General features: G+C 43.2%; 1 protein-coding gene across 3 annotated transcripts in view; it reads right to left on the reverse strand.

Annotated features, from left to right (window-relative positions):
- The window catches only part of EXOC6 (exocyst complex component 6), a 1,337,279-nt gene that overhangs the window by 359,127 nt on the left and 961,114 nt on the right, over positions 1-17,038 (reverse strand). For all 3 annotated transcript variants that reach the window (XM_078643405.1, XM_078643403.1, XM_078643404.1), the window contains one exon: positions 12,989-13,130. In XM_078643405.1, the coding sequence (XP_078499531.1) occupies positions 12,989-13,130 (142 nt within the window). The remainder of the gene's footprint in view (positions 1-12,988; positions 13,131-17,038) is intronic.

Consider the following 17,038-nt stretch of genomic DNA (forward strand, 5'->3'; position numbering starts at 1 on the left):
GGCCCGATGGTTTAACACTAACCGTACAAAGGCCCAAAAGAAACTTAAAATGGCCGTGAAACCCACCCACCACTCACAGAATCCGTGCTACTGCTGCTTTGAAGGACGTTTGGAAGCGAACTAGCGCCAAATTGCCTGGAGAAACCCTCTGAGGTCGCGCTGCTGGTGGGAGCTCCTCCTTGATCGACGGAGTGTCCAACAGCTCCCAGCGTGCGCTAGACCCCACTCTGGTTGGTTGCCTGCACCGGGGGACTGCGAGGACCAGAAGCCTTTGCTTCCACCACCTGGTGCCTCTTCCCCCGGCGGTAACGCCCATCACCTGCCGTTCCCTATTTACTTTTCGTGACACCCGCTTCGCGGGTGCCACTCACAGAATCCGTGCTACTGCTGCTTTGAAGGACGTTTGGAAGCGAACTAGCGCCAAATTGCCTGGAGAAACCCTCTGAGGTCGCGCTGCTGGTGGGAGCTCCTCCTTGATCGACGGAGTGTCCAACAGCTCCCAGCGTGCGCTAGACCCCACTCTGGTTGGTTGCCTGCACCGGGGGACTGCGAGGACCAGAAGCCTTTGCTTCCACCACCTGGTGGCTCTTCCCCCGGCGGTAACGCCCATCACCTGCCGTTCCCTATTTACTTTTCGTGACACCCGCTTCGCGGGTGCCACTCACAGAATCCGTGCTACTGCTGCTTTGAAGGACGTTTGGAAGCGAACTAGCGCCAAATTGCCTGGAGAAACCCTCTGAGGTCGCGCTGCTGGTGGGAGCTCCTCCTTGATCGACGGAGTGTCCAACAGCTCCCAGCGTGCGCTAGACCCCACTCTGGTTGGTTGCCTGCACCGGGGGACTGCGAGGACCAGAAGCCTTTGCTTCCACCACCTGGTGCCTCTTCCCCCGGCGGTAACGCCCATCACCTGCCGTTCCCTATTTACTTTTCGTGACACCCGCTTCGCGGGTGCCACTCACAGAATCCGTGCTACTGCTGCTTTGAAGGACGTTTGGAAGCGAACTAGCGCCAAATTGCCTGGAGAAACCCTCTGAGGTCGCGCTGCTGGTGGGAGCTCCTCCTTGATCGACGGAGTGTCCAACAGCTCCCAGCGTGCGCTAGACCCCACTCTGGTTGGTTGCCTGCACCGGGGGACTGCGAGGACCAGAAGCCTTTGCTTCCACCACCTGGTGCCTCTTCCCCCGGCGGTAACGCCCATCACCTGCCGTTCCCTATTTACTTTTCGTGACACCCGCTTCGCGGGTGCCACTCACAGAATCCGTGCTACTGCTGCTTTGAAGGACGTTTGGAAGCGAACTAGCGCCAAATTGCCTGGAGAAACCCTCTGAGGTCGCGCTGCTGGTGGGAGCTCCTCCTTGATCGACGGAGTGTCCAACAGCTCCCAGCGTGCGCTAGACCCCACTCTGGTTGGTTGCCTGCACCGGGGGACTGCGAGGACCAGAAGCCTTTGCTTCCACCACCTGGTGCCTCTTCCCCCGGCGGTAACGCCCATCACCTGCCGTTCCCTATTTACTTTTCGTGACACCCGCTTCGCGGGTGCCACTCACAGAATCCGTGCTACTGCTGCTTTGAAGGACGTTTGGAAGCGAACTAGCGCCAAATTGCCTGGAGAAACCCTCTGAGGTCGCGCTGCTGGTGGGAGCTCCTCCTTGATCGACGGAGTGTCCAACAGCTCCCAGCGTGCGCTAGACCCCACTCAGGATGGTTGCCTGCACCGGGGGACTGCGAGGACCAGAAGCCTTTGCTTCCACCACCTGGTGCCTCTTCCCCCGGCGGTAACGCCCTTTCACCCTCTCTTTAAATTAAACCATACTCCACGCAACGCGGGACGCGCGCGTGGAGAAGCGCGAGGCGAAGCGCGGGCCAAGGGCGGGCCCGTTTCAGCCCGTTCCAGACTGTGCAGGACTGGACTGGGCCACGGTATTTCTATTTTTGTCTTTGGGTTTATATTTCTTTCCGCCCACCTGCTGCTTTGTGTGGTCTATATTAGTGGGGCTTCATATTCTAGTTGTAACAGCGATACTAGTTTTGCTCGCGATCTACAAGTTACCACCCCAGTAACGCAGAGCGCCCAATTATGTCTAGAGTCACTAGAAGCAAAAAAACAGACAAAACCACCGACATAACGGGTCCACTTGACCTATTTCTACACAAGGCCAATGCAGCCATTGACAATACTATCCAATTGTTAGATCGACGGGTGTCTCATGAACTGGAGATGGCCAGAAAAAGATCCTCTATGGGTCCGCTGGCCTCAGCACAAACCCCTATACAAAAGGGGGCTATCATACCCCTGCTGAATACAACAAGTGCATTAGTTCACACAGTTTCAAATACTGTGGATTTGTCAGCAACACAGCTGTCACTAGGTTCCGATTCTGATTCTAGGGAGGATCTGGAAAAAACACCAGATTTACAACTCCTACAAAATCATGAAATAGCCTCAGAATCTAACATCACGGGGGCCAGGGAGGGTGCCATACCAAAGAGGTTAAACAAGGGGTCGAACCCACACGTGCATTCATTAGCTCCACCAAATGGTGGGATTCCTAGCAACCTGAACATAAACACTAACAACACCGTAGTGTTACAAACACCATCACCAACTAATAGTGTGATCCTAAACACGCCTCCACGGAACATCACGCCACTGGGGAACCTAGATTCACTAGGCGCATTAGGGGGCTTACAAAAACCCTGTACCTCATGTGTGACACTACACGATTTTCTCACAAACAGCATGGGGGAACTGTTAAAATACCATCTGAAACCCCTGGAGAAAAGCATAAGGGTAATTGAAAAACAACTCGCCAAACTAAATACCCCTGCATTCATGCAAAAGTCACTTAGCACCCTAGACACGGGGGCGGGGAAGACGACACAACCAACTAAACCGGCCATATTGGCAAAACCAACCCAACCTTCCATAACATCAGTTGTCTGCCCAAAGCCCGGTGGACCAGATAAAGAAGGGAATATCCAGACTACTAAAAATGTCAAACAGAATCCACAAAATACTCATAAACCCCAAACTGTAGAGGGAAAGGGCCAACTCGTCACCATTAGTGATAATGCACAACCCACCCCAGCCCTAGTAGCCCTAAATACTCAGCTAGCAAATCTAAAGGAGAATACACAAAAACTCCAAAAATCTCACCCCTCTCAGCCCTCTCAAGCTCAGGGGAAACAGAGGACGGGATCTAGACCTAGACGGCCGTTCCATCTGACACCTGAGGCCACCCCGTTCACTGTTGTCCTAACAGGGGTCTCAGAATTACCAGAGGGCTCGGATGAGCCCCAGTGGTCACTGAGAAACAAAGTTCTGCAATGGCTTAGCCAAAACAGACCTATACAGCCATCGCATCATAGCAGAATTAATTCAGTTAGAAGAGTGTTTTGGATTGGGGATACTAAAAAAAGCTTACAGGGTGACTGTGTCATAGTCAACTGTGACGATCCCGCCATGGCTGACTATATTTCTTCCTGGCCAGCACTTGAAAAAAGGGGAGGGGTGGATGTACAGCGCCTTTCCTTCTTTTATCCTCCGTTAAATACCCCGAATTATGAAAACAGAACTGGATGGGAAGATGTTCAGGAATGGCCCTGGACACAGGTGGGGTATACTAACAGAAAAACAAATAGGAATAACAATAATAATGGATGGAACAGAGGCTGGAATTCCCGCCCCTGGTACCATAGCAGAGGCAACCCAAATTTCGATTACTGGGAGGGGGTTCCCATGAGGAACAGATTCGACTGTTTAGACATGGTCGATTGACCAATAAAGGTTACCACAGGGGTCTTAGAAGTCACTGCTCCCCTACATAAGATCCATGATGTCCCTTCCCTAGTAGAAAATAATAATCCCGCGATGGCAGAGATTCCACTAGTACAAGACCCGCGTGGAGGAAACCGGCTAAGCCAGCAATTAACAGAAAGATCCAACAGGTCATGGACCGAGAACGGTACTGGGTCCACAACTGAAACTACCAACATAAAATCATATCTGAGCATAGTAGATAGGACTAAGACCCAACTCGATAACGAGATTGAAGCCTTGCAAGAGGGCATGGTCTCACAACTTAGGCAGGAAGAACCCTGCCCTATCATTGAGGGGTTTTGTCTGCTAAAGATATCTTCCTGGAATATTGCCGGGCTTGCGAAAAAAGCGCGTGACCAGCTATTCCTAACCTTCATGGAAAAGCAGGATATAGTCTGCCTACAGGAGTGTTGGGACCCATATGAGACATCAGTAGAGGGTTTTAGCACTTTCTACGTGCCCTCGATTCAGGGTAATCGAGGCAGGGGTTCGGGGGGACTCTGTATCTTTACCTCTAACCTCTGTAATATAGAACAGAACATGTATCAGGCAAATGGGCCAAAAGCAGGTGTAGGGAGCTCACTACAAGGATTGCTTTTTAAATTAAATGGGCGCTCCTTCTTCTTGATAAACCTTTACAATAATATGCCAAAAGTAGAGGTAAAAATTCTAATAGCGGAACTGGATTCACTGCTAAAGAGAGGCGGCCAGGCGGCAGACTGCTTACTTATAGCAGGGGACTTCAATTGCCACCTATGTCCATATAGCCAAACAAAAAATTGTGGCATTTTTGACTCACAAGGCGATCCCACTACACATTTTGAACACTCCGTAGGGGGAAATCTGCTAAACCATTTTATGCATGAATGGGATTTGGCTTTCGCAAATGAACTTTGCCAGCCACCCGTAGTGTTTCAAACAACCTTTTTTGGTCATGGGGCAGGTACTGTAATAGACTTTATCCTAGTTTCAAACAGGAACCAAGGTTGGGTGGGTGGGTTTGAAACGGAGGCCCTAGCAATAGGTGACCATTTTCCCATTAGTATTTCCCTTAAACTAGGGAAACCTGGCACTCAAAAAATAAGCACCACGGATATATTGCATGGCCGTTCAGTGGCACTGGCCAAGAAAAATGGCTATGCCATTAAATGGGCAAAAATTGAACCCACAAACTTTTTGAAAGATCTATTACAGAAAGAAATTAGACAATTTAACACCTGCCTGGAACTAAGCACTAACCCAGAACAAATACTACAGGCATTCGATGAGATTAAAACCGAAATAAACTCTAAGCTAACTAAAAAATTAAAGGCAAGAGAGGAATCGAGAATATATGGCTGGTTTAACCGAGCCTGCACAAGTGCCCATAAAGCACTTCTACAGGCATTAAAGACTATACCTAGGGATAGCAGCCAAGTCAAGGAGGCTAGACAAGCTTATAAGCTGACTCTCCTGACAAGGAAGAAAGAACTTAAAAATGCAGCCTGGGAAGCCTTGATAAAGGCAAGCGCACTAAGGGATAACACGTCCTTCTGGAAAGAGGTAAATGCCCCCTTTTTTCTAGATAGGAAGGTAGACACCATGGAAATTGGCATAGCGGAAGATGTCTGGGTCAAGCATTTTACTGCCCTTTACAAGAAAGACGCATTTGTGTTGACCTCACAAGAGGAGTTGGCCGAGGGGAGTGAGATCCTTCTACAACCACATGGAAACTTTCCATTAAAAGTAATGTTCACCCCCGCAGACCTGGAACAAGCGATTTCTCAGAGTGCAAGCCTAAAGGCCCCAGGGCCTGACGGTATACCCATTGATCTATTTAAAGGGAACGTAGACCTCTGGGCACCCCTACTGGCAAATGTCCTAAATGCTTATACTAAAATAGGTTTCCCCAACACATGGAAGGAAGCGATAGTCATTCCAATATTTAAAAAAGGAGACAGACAAGATCCAAAATGTTATCGCCCCATTTCTCTGTTAGATAATTTAATGAAGGTCGCTGGCAGGGTACTACTAACTAAACTGCAAACTTGGGCCAAGACTAACGGGATACTCTCAAAATTTCAGTATGGTTTTAAGTCGGGGGTGGGAACCATAGAGCAGGGCTTAAACCTGTCCCTTATAATAAACAAATATATTGGATCAAAAAAAGGGAACTTGTTCCTGACATTTGTCGACCTAACTTCGGCTTTCGACTGTCTGGATCATGGAACCCTGTGGAAAACCCTGACTAAAATGGGGATAGATAAAAACATCTTAACTTTTATCCAGGAACTTTACAGAGATGCAGGTGCCACGGTGAGATATGGGAAAAACGGTGAGCAAACCAGAAAATTCCCAATTGCAAAGGGCGTTCGCCAGGGCTGCATCCTCGCACCGTTTTTATTTAACCTGTACATAAACGAGGTAGCAGACTCGATGAATGTCCTGGAGGTGGATTACCCCAAGATAAACGGACTCGCAGTCCCGTTATTGTTATACGCTGACGATGCGGTGATTATGGCCCGCACTCAGCGGGGACTCCAAAAGGCACTAACGGGCTTTGCAACCTTTATGAGCTCTAGAGGTCTCATAATAAATGTCGGGAAAACTTTCACGATGTCATGTACAACGAGAAAAAAAGTACCAGACTGCAAAACCTTTGTTAATAATTCAAAGATAGCGATCTCGAAAACCTTTTCTTACCTGGGCATCATTTTTAATAACAGGGGGACATGGTCTGCAGCGATTACCTCCCGAAACTTGGCCTTTGCCCGCGCAATAGGGGCGGTTAAGCAATTTGCTAAAAAATTGGGCGGGAAACCGGTAGACACACTACTTAAGATCTACGCAGCTAAATGTGTGTCTACAGCTGTGTATGGGGCGGGGATTTGGGGTTTTGTAGATAGCTCCGAAATCCAAAGGGTGGAAAATGCCTTCCTGAGGTACCTCTTAGGAGTCCCACGTTCCACATCCACTACCATCTGCCACAACGAACTGGATAGATCTCACATTAGTGACATCATAAAGATAGCTCCAGTTATGTTGTGGCATAAGATCTGGACATGCGAGGACACGACCTTTAATAGGGAGGTAATTCAGGATTGCCTGCAGCAAGGAAATGGCGCTAAACAACCTTGGCTAGCCTATGTTAAAAAATTCCTGAACTCCATCGGTAACCCAGAATTCTTTTCGGACCCACTATCATGCGCTCAAATCCCCAAAAAAGTATTAAAAGAGACATGTCTTGGCCTATTGGAGGAGAGGAGATATTATCTAGATGGGAATAAGTCCACCATTATAGCCCACCGCCAGATTTTGCATGAACATGGTTTACATCCCTATCTGGAGCCAAATATCTCCCCTTACCATAGAATGCTGCTAGCTCGTCTGAGGACAGACTGTTTTTTCAGGTTAATAACGTTTCCTGCCCCGAATGATTGGTCAAGGAAAATGATTAATTGCCCGTGTGACGGAGTAGCTACTCAGTCTAACATACATTGTATACTCTTTTGCAAGTACTATCAATGGGGTAGGAAAAAACACCTATTGCCTTTGTTAAAACTGTGGGGCCTGAGAAGTTGTAAAGCAGCCCTCCACAGATTGTATCTGCTTCAAGACAAATGTACTATTGGAGTGATGATAAAATTCCTGTCGTTCGTTATAAAATGTAGAGGATCTATGAGTAACGAATAGTAGGTTGAGGGTTTGTAGAAGTATTATTCTGTGCCTAATAACACCATATAATACATAAATATCTCATATTTACCTCAACCCTCCTATCATGAAATTGCAACGATACATATATAAATCGCTTTCCAGAACATTTTTTTTTTTACAAGGTTTTTAATATTAGATTAACTGAATGACTAGGGTAATGAGTATGTATTGTGTTTGTAAAAATCCCCTTTTTAGCATGTAAATGTTTAATTAATTAATGTTGTTTTTAATCGCATTTGTGTACTGTTTGCTTTTATGGTGTTCGTCAAATACCGAATAAAGCTATCTTTGAATCTTGAATCTTGAACTTAAAATGGCCTTCATGTTATCCCTTGTGATAGAAATCAAATTAAAAATGCAAGGCTAACATACAAAACCATTATTGAGAAAAGAAAAGAGGAATTGAGGAGACTGACATGGGAAGATCTGGAGAGAGCGAGCACCCTCAAAGATACTAAAAGCTTTTGGGACATTATTAACCGCCCACTATTTACGGAAGATGTGAGATGGATGGATTCATTGATTTTGGGGGATGTTTGGAAATTCCACTTCTCTGCTATATTTAACCAGCATCAGATGCCGTTAGAGGAGAATATTAGGGATTTGCCCCCAGATTTAATTGCAGATTCCCAACTAAGTTCATCCATCTCAGTATCTGAGGTTGAGGAGGCTCTAGTGAAGGGAATTTGTTTGAAAGCCCCGGGCCCTGATGGGGTTCCACTAGATCTGTACAACCCCTTGGCCGCGGCGGTAATTCCCCCGCGGCGAGGGAGGGGGGCTGGGGGCTGAGCGCAGCGCCGCCATGCTTGTGACTGAACCACGCTGTCATGAGTCACGGGCGAGCTGTGCGTATGCCGGCGTGGTTCTGTCAAGACCCCGCCCACTCACTAATTTGCCCGCACAGGCGGGGAATCAGTGCCGCGTTGGCAGAGCGGCCGCAGCATGACGGAACCACGCCATCATGCGCACACACCGCCCGTGGCTCATGACGGCGTGGTTCCGTCATGCGCTGGGAAGGGGTTAAAAGAAATATCAATTTGTGAGCACCTATATTGCCAAACATCTTTAAAGCAGTAGTCATTGGCCCCATTCCAGCAACTTGGAAGGAGGCCATCGTGGTTCCAGTTTTTAAAAAGGGTTATAGGAGTGACCCAGCTTGTTATAGACCAATTTCTCTTATAGACGCTACAGCAAAGGTACTGGGGAGGGTTATCCTTGCCCGACTAGAGACTTGGGCGGCCACTACAGGGGTCTTGTCTAAAACACAATACGGCTTTAGGAGGGGGCTGGGTACCACCAAGCAATGTCTAAATCTGTCCCTGTTCACTGGCAAGTACATGAAGGCCAGGAAGGGTTCTATCCACCTGGTCTTCATGGACTTGTCCAGTGCCTTTGCTACTGTTAACCGGGAGAAACTATGGGCACTGATAGGGAAAATGGGCATTGAAGAAGCTCTGATTTCCCTCTTATGCAGGTTACACACCAACACTACAGTTGCTATAAGATATGGCACCCAAGGGGAAGGACGAAGCCAATTGTTTCTACAGAAGGTGTCCAGCAGGGGTGCACCTTAGTGCCTTTTCTTTTTTTAATCTATACATACGGCCTAGAGGCCTTTTTATTGGCCAAGGAAATTGATTATCCCCGAATTGGTGGTAAACCCATCCTACTACTATCATATGCGGATGACACAGTGCAAATGGCAGTGACAGCAAACAGCCTTCAAAAATTGCTTAATGCTTTTACTGATTTTATGTCGTCGCTTTTTTTTAAAAGTCAATTTTATTCAATCTCATACCATGGTGTGTGGCCCCATGTCGACCAAAACTAGAAACTTTGCTGTAAGGGGCAAAAGAAGAGATAAGCTGACAACTTTACCTATTTTGGGAACTTATTTAATAATTTGATGAACTGGGAACCACTTATAACAGCAAGGGTGCAACATACACATAGAGCTATGGAGGGACTTTTTCGCTTCACATGTAAACTAGGCCACAAGCCTGTGAGAGAGTTAGTTACTCTTTACAAAGCTAAATGTTTTTCTGTGGAAACTTATGGGGCAGGGGTGTGGGGTTACCATCATAGCCGCCAACTACAAGTTTTGGAAAACAAATTTATAAAAAGGTTATTGATGACCCTGAAAAGTGTCCCACTCTGTTCTGTCATCAAGAGTTGGGGTTAGATTTTATAGAGGACCGTATAGGTATTGGCCTCTGCTCCTGTGGGCTAAAATAGGGCTTTCTGATGATTTAACGTTCTCAAGGGACGTACTTAAAGATTGTATTAATCTGGATAATGTCTTATAGATCCTATGGCTCCGATTCGTAAGAGATAAACTTCATGAGATAGGTTTGGGGCATCTCTACGATAACGCTGAAAGTATCCCCACGAATGTTAAAGTCATCATCAAAGAGGCACATCACTCTAGAGCAAATAGGCGCTACTTGCAAAAACAGTAGATGGGCCCCTAAAGTTCCTTCCCCGTTCAGCAGCAATTTTATCTAACCTTCACTACTAATGTGCAGATCAGATTTCTCTTAACTAGATTATCGCTTATGCACTTTGCACTTTTTAGTGGCATTTCCGTGTCAATCAGGGTGGGACACTCACCTCACGCCCTGTCTGTGTGACAATACAGCAGCCCAGAGAACTATGCACGTTATCCTATTTTGCCCCTTATATAAAGAGGCAAGGGGTCAATTTTTAGTTCCACTTTTAAGGGAAATCCGTCCTTGCACATATATTGATGGTTTTAACTCTTTGGCCACTTCTGTTATCTGTACTGCAGTATCTAACTATATCAAAGTCGCAATGCCTATCAGAAAGCGTTGTGAGTTGTAGAAGCTGAACAAGAACATTGCCATATTGTATTGCTTAAACTCATACTGTTCAGATTTTGCGAATCTGTGAAATATTCTACTGTTCTAAATTAGTTTTTTATGTATTACATTTTTAATTGTCTGTATTTTATGAAATGTTACTGTGATGTCTCACAAATGTGTTAACAAATCTTTTAAACAGTAATGTTTTATCTGTAAACTTTCATGGTTCTTGGTACTGAAATAAATTTATTTCGATTTGAGTTAATCTTGAAAAATGTTGATATTTTTATAAACTGGTGTGGAGTACTTTTGTAGTGTTTTCACTATTACTGTGTGTGTGTGTGTATGTGTGTGCACAAATACTTTACACATTGCCTCTTTAGTTTAGCCTGACAGCTTTGTGTCAAGCTACCAGAGGGTGAACATAGATAAAATTTGGTGTGTACTAACTGAGTGTGGGTCCCTACTTGGACAGGGTGCTTACCTCAGCCAACTAGAGACCCCGTTCCTAACAGTAAACATTCCTGCAGGTCTTTATCTACTCATGTGGGATATTTACTTTGTTACTATGTACAACACTCTACTTAACATATGCCCACCAATAAAACAAACATTTTAAAAGAGAGTAAAAGTGAAGAAGTTAAGGGACATGGATGCATAGTATTTATTGCTCTTTCCCTCACACCTTAAAGTCATATTTAAGGGTTGAATATTCTTTTTTGAAATACTGATGGAAGCATGGAGCCAAGCAGAAGAAATGACAAACATAACAAATGTAACTGGCAGTTGTAAAAGTGTAAGAATCTGGATGGGCACTCTGCAAACAAATCTCATAAATGTTAAAAAAAATAAGAAGCTACAAGATGTGGTCTAATAAAAACAGGAGTAGCTAGCAAGTTGAGTTCTGTAAACAAAAGAAGAAAAGCGATTAACAATCATGAAACAATGATGTGGAGGGATAAAAAACTGAATGGTGCTAATATAAGAATATTGCCTTACCCGGCCAACTGTGCCTGCACAGATAGCTACCAGGTGAAGCATGATGTACATCTCAAATTCCCATTAATAATTAAATCAAGCCAATGCATAGAATTTCATGAAGATGGCAGTGACCTTCTCAACATAAGTAGAACTACAGGAGATGGATGCTCTTGTGATTAACACAGAGAGATAGGTCCAAGGAGGATTTGGAAGCAAGAAGTAAAAGTACCACTGATAAGGGTAGTTGACCTCGCACGTGAGAAGAGTGCTCAGCACAATGAAATGCCTAAGCAAGGAACCACTATGATACAAAGGAGATGGACACAGATCTTTAAGCTAATCAGCTGGCCGACACACTGCATCCTACGACTACTCTAATGATTCAGCAGTTGGATCCAGCCATCAGGGAAAGACAGGCATTGTGTCCCCTACTGCTGTTGTTGTTAGTGCGGATCACTGTTTCAGGTGAGTATTGAGTCAATATTTCAAAATAAATGAAATCTAGAACCCCCACAAAGTCCTCCCCACACTGTAATATGGTTGCACTGCTGCAGCTATGGAATTCTGTAAATCACAGAACCGATTTTATCCAATTGTAGCACCTGGGGTTCTTAGAAGAGGATAGAGGTGTTGTCTAGCTGACTGAATAATAATGGTACAAAACTATATGCATACTGAAGCACAACCATGCTGATTTATACTCCACACTTCACTATTGCTGGCATCGCCTTCATGGTCTGTTGCATTGTCTTTAAGGCAGCTGTATAAAAAACACAACCCTCCAAGGAAGACCAAATTAAGTTCTCGTCCAGTGTAATGGACAGCAAGCCTTGACACCACCAAGAGACAGATCAGGATGTAAAGAAGGAGAGGACAAGAAGATATGGAACCTCCTGCAATTCTCCAATGATTTGGAAGAGTCTCCCAGCACAGATCTGACTAGATCATGCTCTTCAAAGAGCACCATATCAAAACAATGTAACACCTACTAGACTCCCAACAACTGACATTGTTTGTTGAGTGATCCCTCTAACTGTAACCTCAATGAAGAATTATACCTCCTTAGCCTGTACAGTGCTCAATTGCTTTACAGCTATGTTTGCTATACAAATCTACAGCATACATACATATATACGAAACAACAATCTATAGGTGTTCCATTTTGCTAGACTTTTTTGTGATCCAATTTTTAACATGAGAATCTCATTTACGGTAATGCGACTATGTAATGATGGTTATGTACTCTGACTTTTGCAGCAAACAAAAAAGAGATTACTGAAAAAACTTCAGTCTCTAGTAAAAATGTCACTCTATCTAGCACATTGCCCTATGTTAACACATATGCAACATAAGTATGGGCCTGATTGAGATTTCGGCAGACGGGTTACTCCATCACAACGGTGATGGACCAGTCCACCGAAACTAAATCCCATAGGATATAATGGGATTTATATTTTGGCAGACAGAGTAACCTGTCCGCCAAAATTTAAATCGGGCCATATTTCTTCCACTTCAAGCATAAGGGACATGATTTTCAGTCTGCGTAATAATGCGGAGTAAATTAAGTGCTCTTACCAAGGAATTGAAATTGCAAACACAATATCACACAGGTAAGGCCAATAAAAAATCATAAGCTGAAATTTTGAAGACATATTTTGATATTACTTACATTCACATTGTATGACGTCCAAGTTGAATTGCTGTATGGCTCCCATGCTTATCTGTTTTAAGTCACTGTCCAGCAGCATCTGCGTCAGGGATGTAGAAAGATGTTTGCAGGCCGACATGCAGGCTGTCTGAGCGACTTTACCCTGTTGAATAAACATAGAACAGACCAGTAACAAACTTTGCTCAAATGTACTGTGTGAAGTGATTTAAGAGAATTGGACCTTCAGCTTTTGCATACTATGTATAAATAGGACCACTTTTTGCACTACCACTATGTACAATTGCATATTACACCATTCACAGCTGGCTATCATTTATTTCAAGACCACAACTATCATTAAACATGCACCAAAAAAAGTGTTCTCCCTATAGTCACAGATTTTTATAAAATGGGCTGAAAAACACATATCCTCTAGTACCTGGAATGCTCAAATCTATAATCTTCACAATGGGCAACTTGACAGACAACATTTTTTTTTAAACGTTAGGGGTGGCCAATGTATAAACACAAATATGAACATCATATGATTAGATAATTTTCACTGTGTATAATGTAACTAATATTATTTCTAACACTTGAATGATGAATGCTTTAAAAAGAATAGAGGGCCAGATTTGTAAGAACCAACCTCTGTACTAACAGGTCGTTTCTTGATAATCAGATTCGTAGTGGGTCGGATCTGATCTACCGCATGAAGTTTAATGAGGCAGTCGCAAATTGTAACTTACTACAATTGAATGCCATCACAGGAATGGTGGCCTTCTGCGGTCAGTAGGTTCCTGGGGCCTCATTCCCTTTTGTGAATGGGCTGTCACCCCAAATTGGGGGTCGGTCAATGGGTTTATGACAGCTATTTCAGTCCTAAGCCATTGATACATATTGATAGGAGTCACTATTTGCAAGAGCCGCATACAACACACCTCTTTCCAATATCGATTTTTAAAAATCAATTTCTAAACCCTTTTAAGGAGTCAGTACAACGTTACCGAATTCTAAAATGAGTTTAGTACATTGTTAAAAACATTTTTTCAGTTGCAAACTCAGAATCACAGTGTTTGAGATGAAAAAAATGCTTTTTATATTGCGCTCAAATGGTTTGCACTCAAAAATGGCATAATGAATATACTACCCGTACCAGCATACAAGGCATTAGAGTAAAAAAATCAATCTTAGAAGTCGTTATGCCACAAGACCACAGATACTTTCATATAAAAGATACGTCTGCTGTGATACCTACATAGCTGACAGTCAATATAGAACCAAAAAGTTATCATTTGTTTCTCCTTACTAAACATATTTAAATACAGGAGAAAAGTTTTAAAGCTGTAGCTTTAAAAGGTCACGGAAAATAATCTACTTAAAGAGCAGTCAGCAATTACTCTGGATGAGTAAATGCTATCATAACTCTAGCGACTTAGACAGTTGTAAAATGGCAATTTGTTCTCTAGAAAATAACTTGCTATAAGTTAAAATGCAGAGCTAAAATAAACTTTAATGTCGATTTTACTTCAATAAGTTGATCTTCGAAAGTTTGCTATTTTAAGGTTAAAGAGCGATGGGACCTATTTCATACTTTGACCAAACTGCTCGCCATTGCTGTGCTAGAAAGAGAGTGGAGTGGTAAACATAGTTTATGCCGTTGCACAGAGTTTAGGAAAAACTTCAAATTCTTTATAATTAGGTACGTTTTTATAAAAAATATATGGCACAATTAGCAGCATTTCAGAATACTGAAAAAAAAGCTACCAAAATGTAAACTTGATAAAGAGCCCTTAAATCATATAGGATGATGTCATCACGTGCAATCCAATGTACATGCAGTTCATTGCATACTAAAGGATTACTTACGGCAGTAACAGTGGACGATACCAGTCCTTCTGCATTGCTTGATTTGAAACATGTATTTGGATAACACATGACAGGAAGTACTTAACACAACTCAAAATAGCACTCAGATAGGACTTGCTAACTCTTTTAATAATTCTTTCTTGTTCACTTTGTTCAAACGATGAACTACACATTGATTGGTCAATGGATTCAACTTTGAACAAGCTGTAAGGGAAAGCCTTCACTTTAAGACCCATGGAGCAGCGAGAAACCTCATAGCTGAAATGAGATGTTAGTCTCTTAATTGAAAACGTCAGAAGGCAAGTGAGAGGAAATAACATATTTGACAGGAACAGATGAGCTGCTGGCAAGGAATGTAAAAGACAATACAAAAACAGCATGCTCAAAATCCCCCCAACACAACGGTAATTACAGTGGGAGACGTGGCTTTATTCCCCAAGCAAAACCATATCAATATGAATGGAGAAGAAACACACACAAAAAAAAAATCAATAGGCTACAGTTCATTTAATTACAATGTGATAGGTCTGGGATACTTAATGGAAATGTCATTTTGATGTAATGGAACAACCTGTGCATTTAAGGTTAATGTACTGATCCATCAAGTCAGCTCCATATACTATTTATTCTGCCATGCTAATTGAATAATAGTAGACGTGGATTGATTGGTTGTCATAAAAAAGTATCATTCAATTTATTATAAACATGAGGATATAAATTTTTTATATATGGGCGATATCATTGTGCATTATGCATTTCTAGCCAATGACTATGTGGCGTTCATTAATAGTGGCGGAGCAGACTAGAATGAGAACAATACAAACATAGATGGCATGAACTATTCTGTCAGAGACCAGTAATATAAATTCTCTTAAAATATGCACGATTGATAGCGCATCTTAAAAAATGCCTTGAACTCAGCGAGGGCAAACTTTTTTAAGATGCAGTGCCTTGTAAGTGCCTATTTTAATTACGAATTCAAGTGCGAATTAACATTTGAACATTAATTATCGGCAGCTATGCACGTAGACTACAGGCTTATTGCTCGCAGAAAAAAAAACATGTCAAAAGAAAGCAGTACATTAATTAGCTGTTGGCGAAGGAGCGTTATTCTGAGATTTCGACTGGAAAACAGTGATGTATTATAACACACTTATAGAAGGGAAAAAAATTGCAACTTCGTAGAATTTTTAAGGAATTAAAAAAATGGAAGCAGAACTGTTTTATTACACAAATCACCTGTTTTTTCCATGAGAACACAACAAAACACTGCGCTGATTATTATGGTATGTCATTCATTAAAAAGGCACTCTGAATTGTTTACCGTTTTTTTAATCGTTAAACGATCACAAAAACGCTTGCTAAGAAAGCAGTACACCACCTCAACTGTTCTTTAAATAAAATGCAAATCACTGTTAAGTAAGGAGCACAAATCTCACTTACCGACATTAAGCTAAAACAACAAAGGTGGTGTGCTTGCATTTATCTTTCTTATCATCAGGTTAAATAATTACAAAACGCGCCAAGTGGGTTAAAGATCAGGAATGAAGGCACCAGTTCAAGAAGCAAGACCACCTGCTAGCGGCCTTCAAGGAATCTACTTTCTATACTCTCTAGATCCTGCTGAAACATTAGTTTGCTCAGAAAGAAACTGCACAGACAAACTTCTTATATTTCAAAGGAGCTTGAAAAAAGAATCTGCTGACATATTAAACCCTTTCTTTCGGGCCCAGAAGCTTTTATTTCTTAAGAACAATTGTAACGAACAGACGCCTGGCTCCCAGGACATTCCCAAAGGGTCAACCATATGCATCCTTCCATGGCACCTTCACGGTATTGCTATCTATGTCCAGGCTAGCCGCCTCAAAAGCAGCTTTCATCATTCACTACAATGTCAGTCAATATGATTTATGGACGGCATTCAGCAAAGTCAAAGCATACACAATGAGAAATATGACTACAATCTGCTAATTTGTTTTGTATTGAGCCACTTAAGAGTCAAAGACCTGATGTCAGCCTGAAACCAGCAACACAATTAAGGAGCCGGTGACAGCTTCATCCATCCTCCCTGCCAAGCCACGCCAATCAAAGACAGCATGAGGGGACATTCGGAAAAAGCAGCAAGAAAGCCCATTCTCTAAGTAACCCATGTAAACTCTTGATTGACAGGTTTTGAATTCAGCGGGCAGAATGGAGCCGGCC

This window comes from Lissotriton helveticus, chromosome 5_1, assembly GCF_964261635.1.
Source record: "Lissotriton helveticus chromosome 5_1, aLisHel1.1, whole genome shotgun sequence".
Taxonomy (NCBI): domain Eukaryota; kingdom Metazoa; phylum Chordata; class Amphibia; order Caudata; family Salamandridae; genus Lissotriton; species Lissotriton helveticus.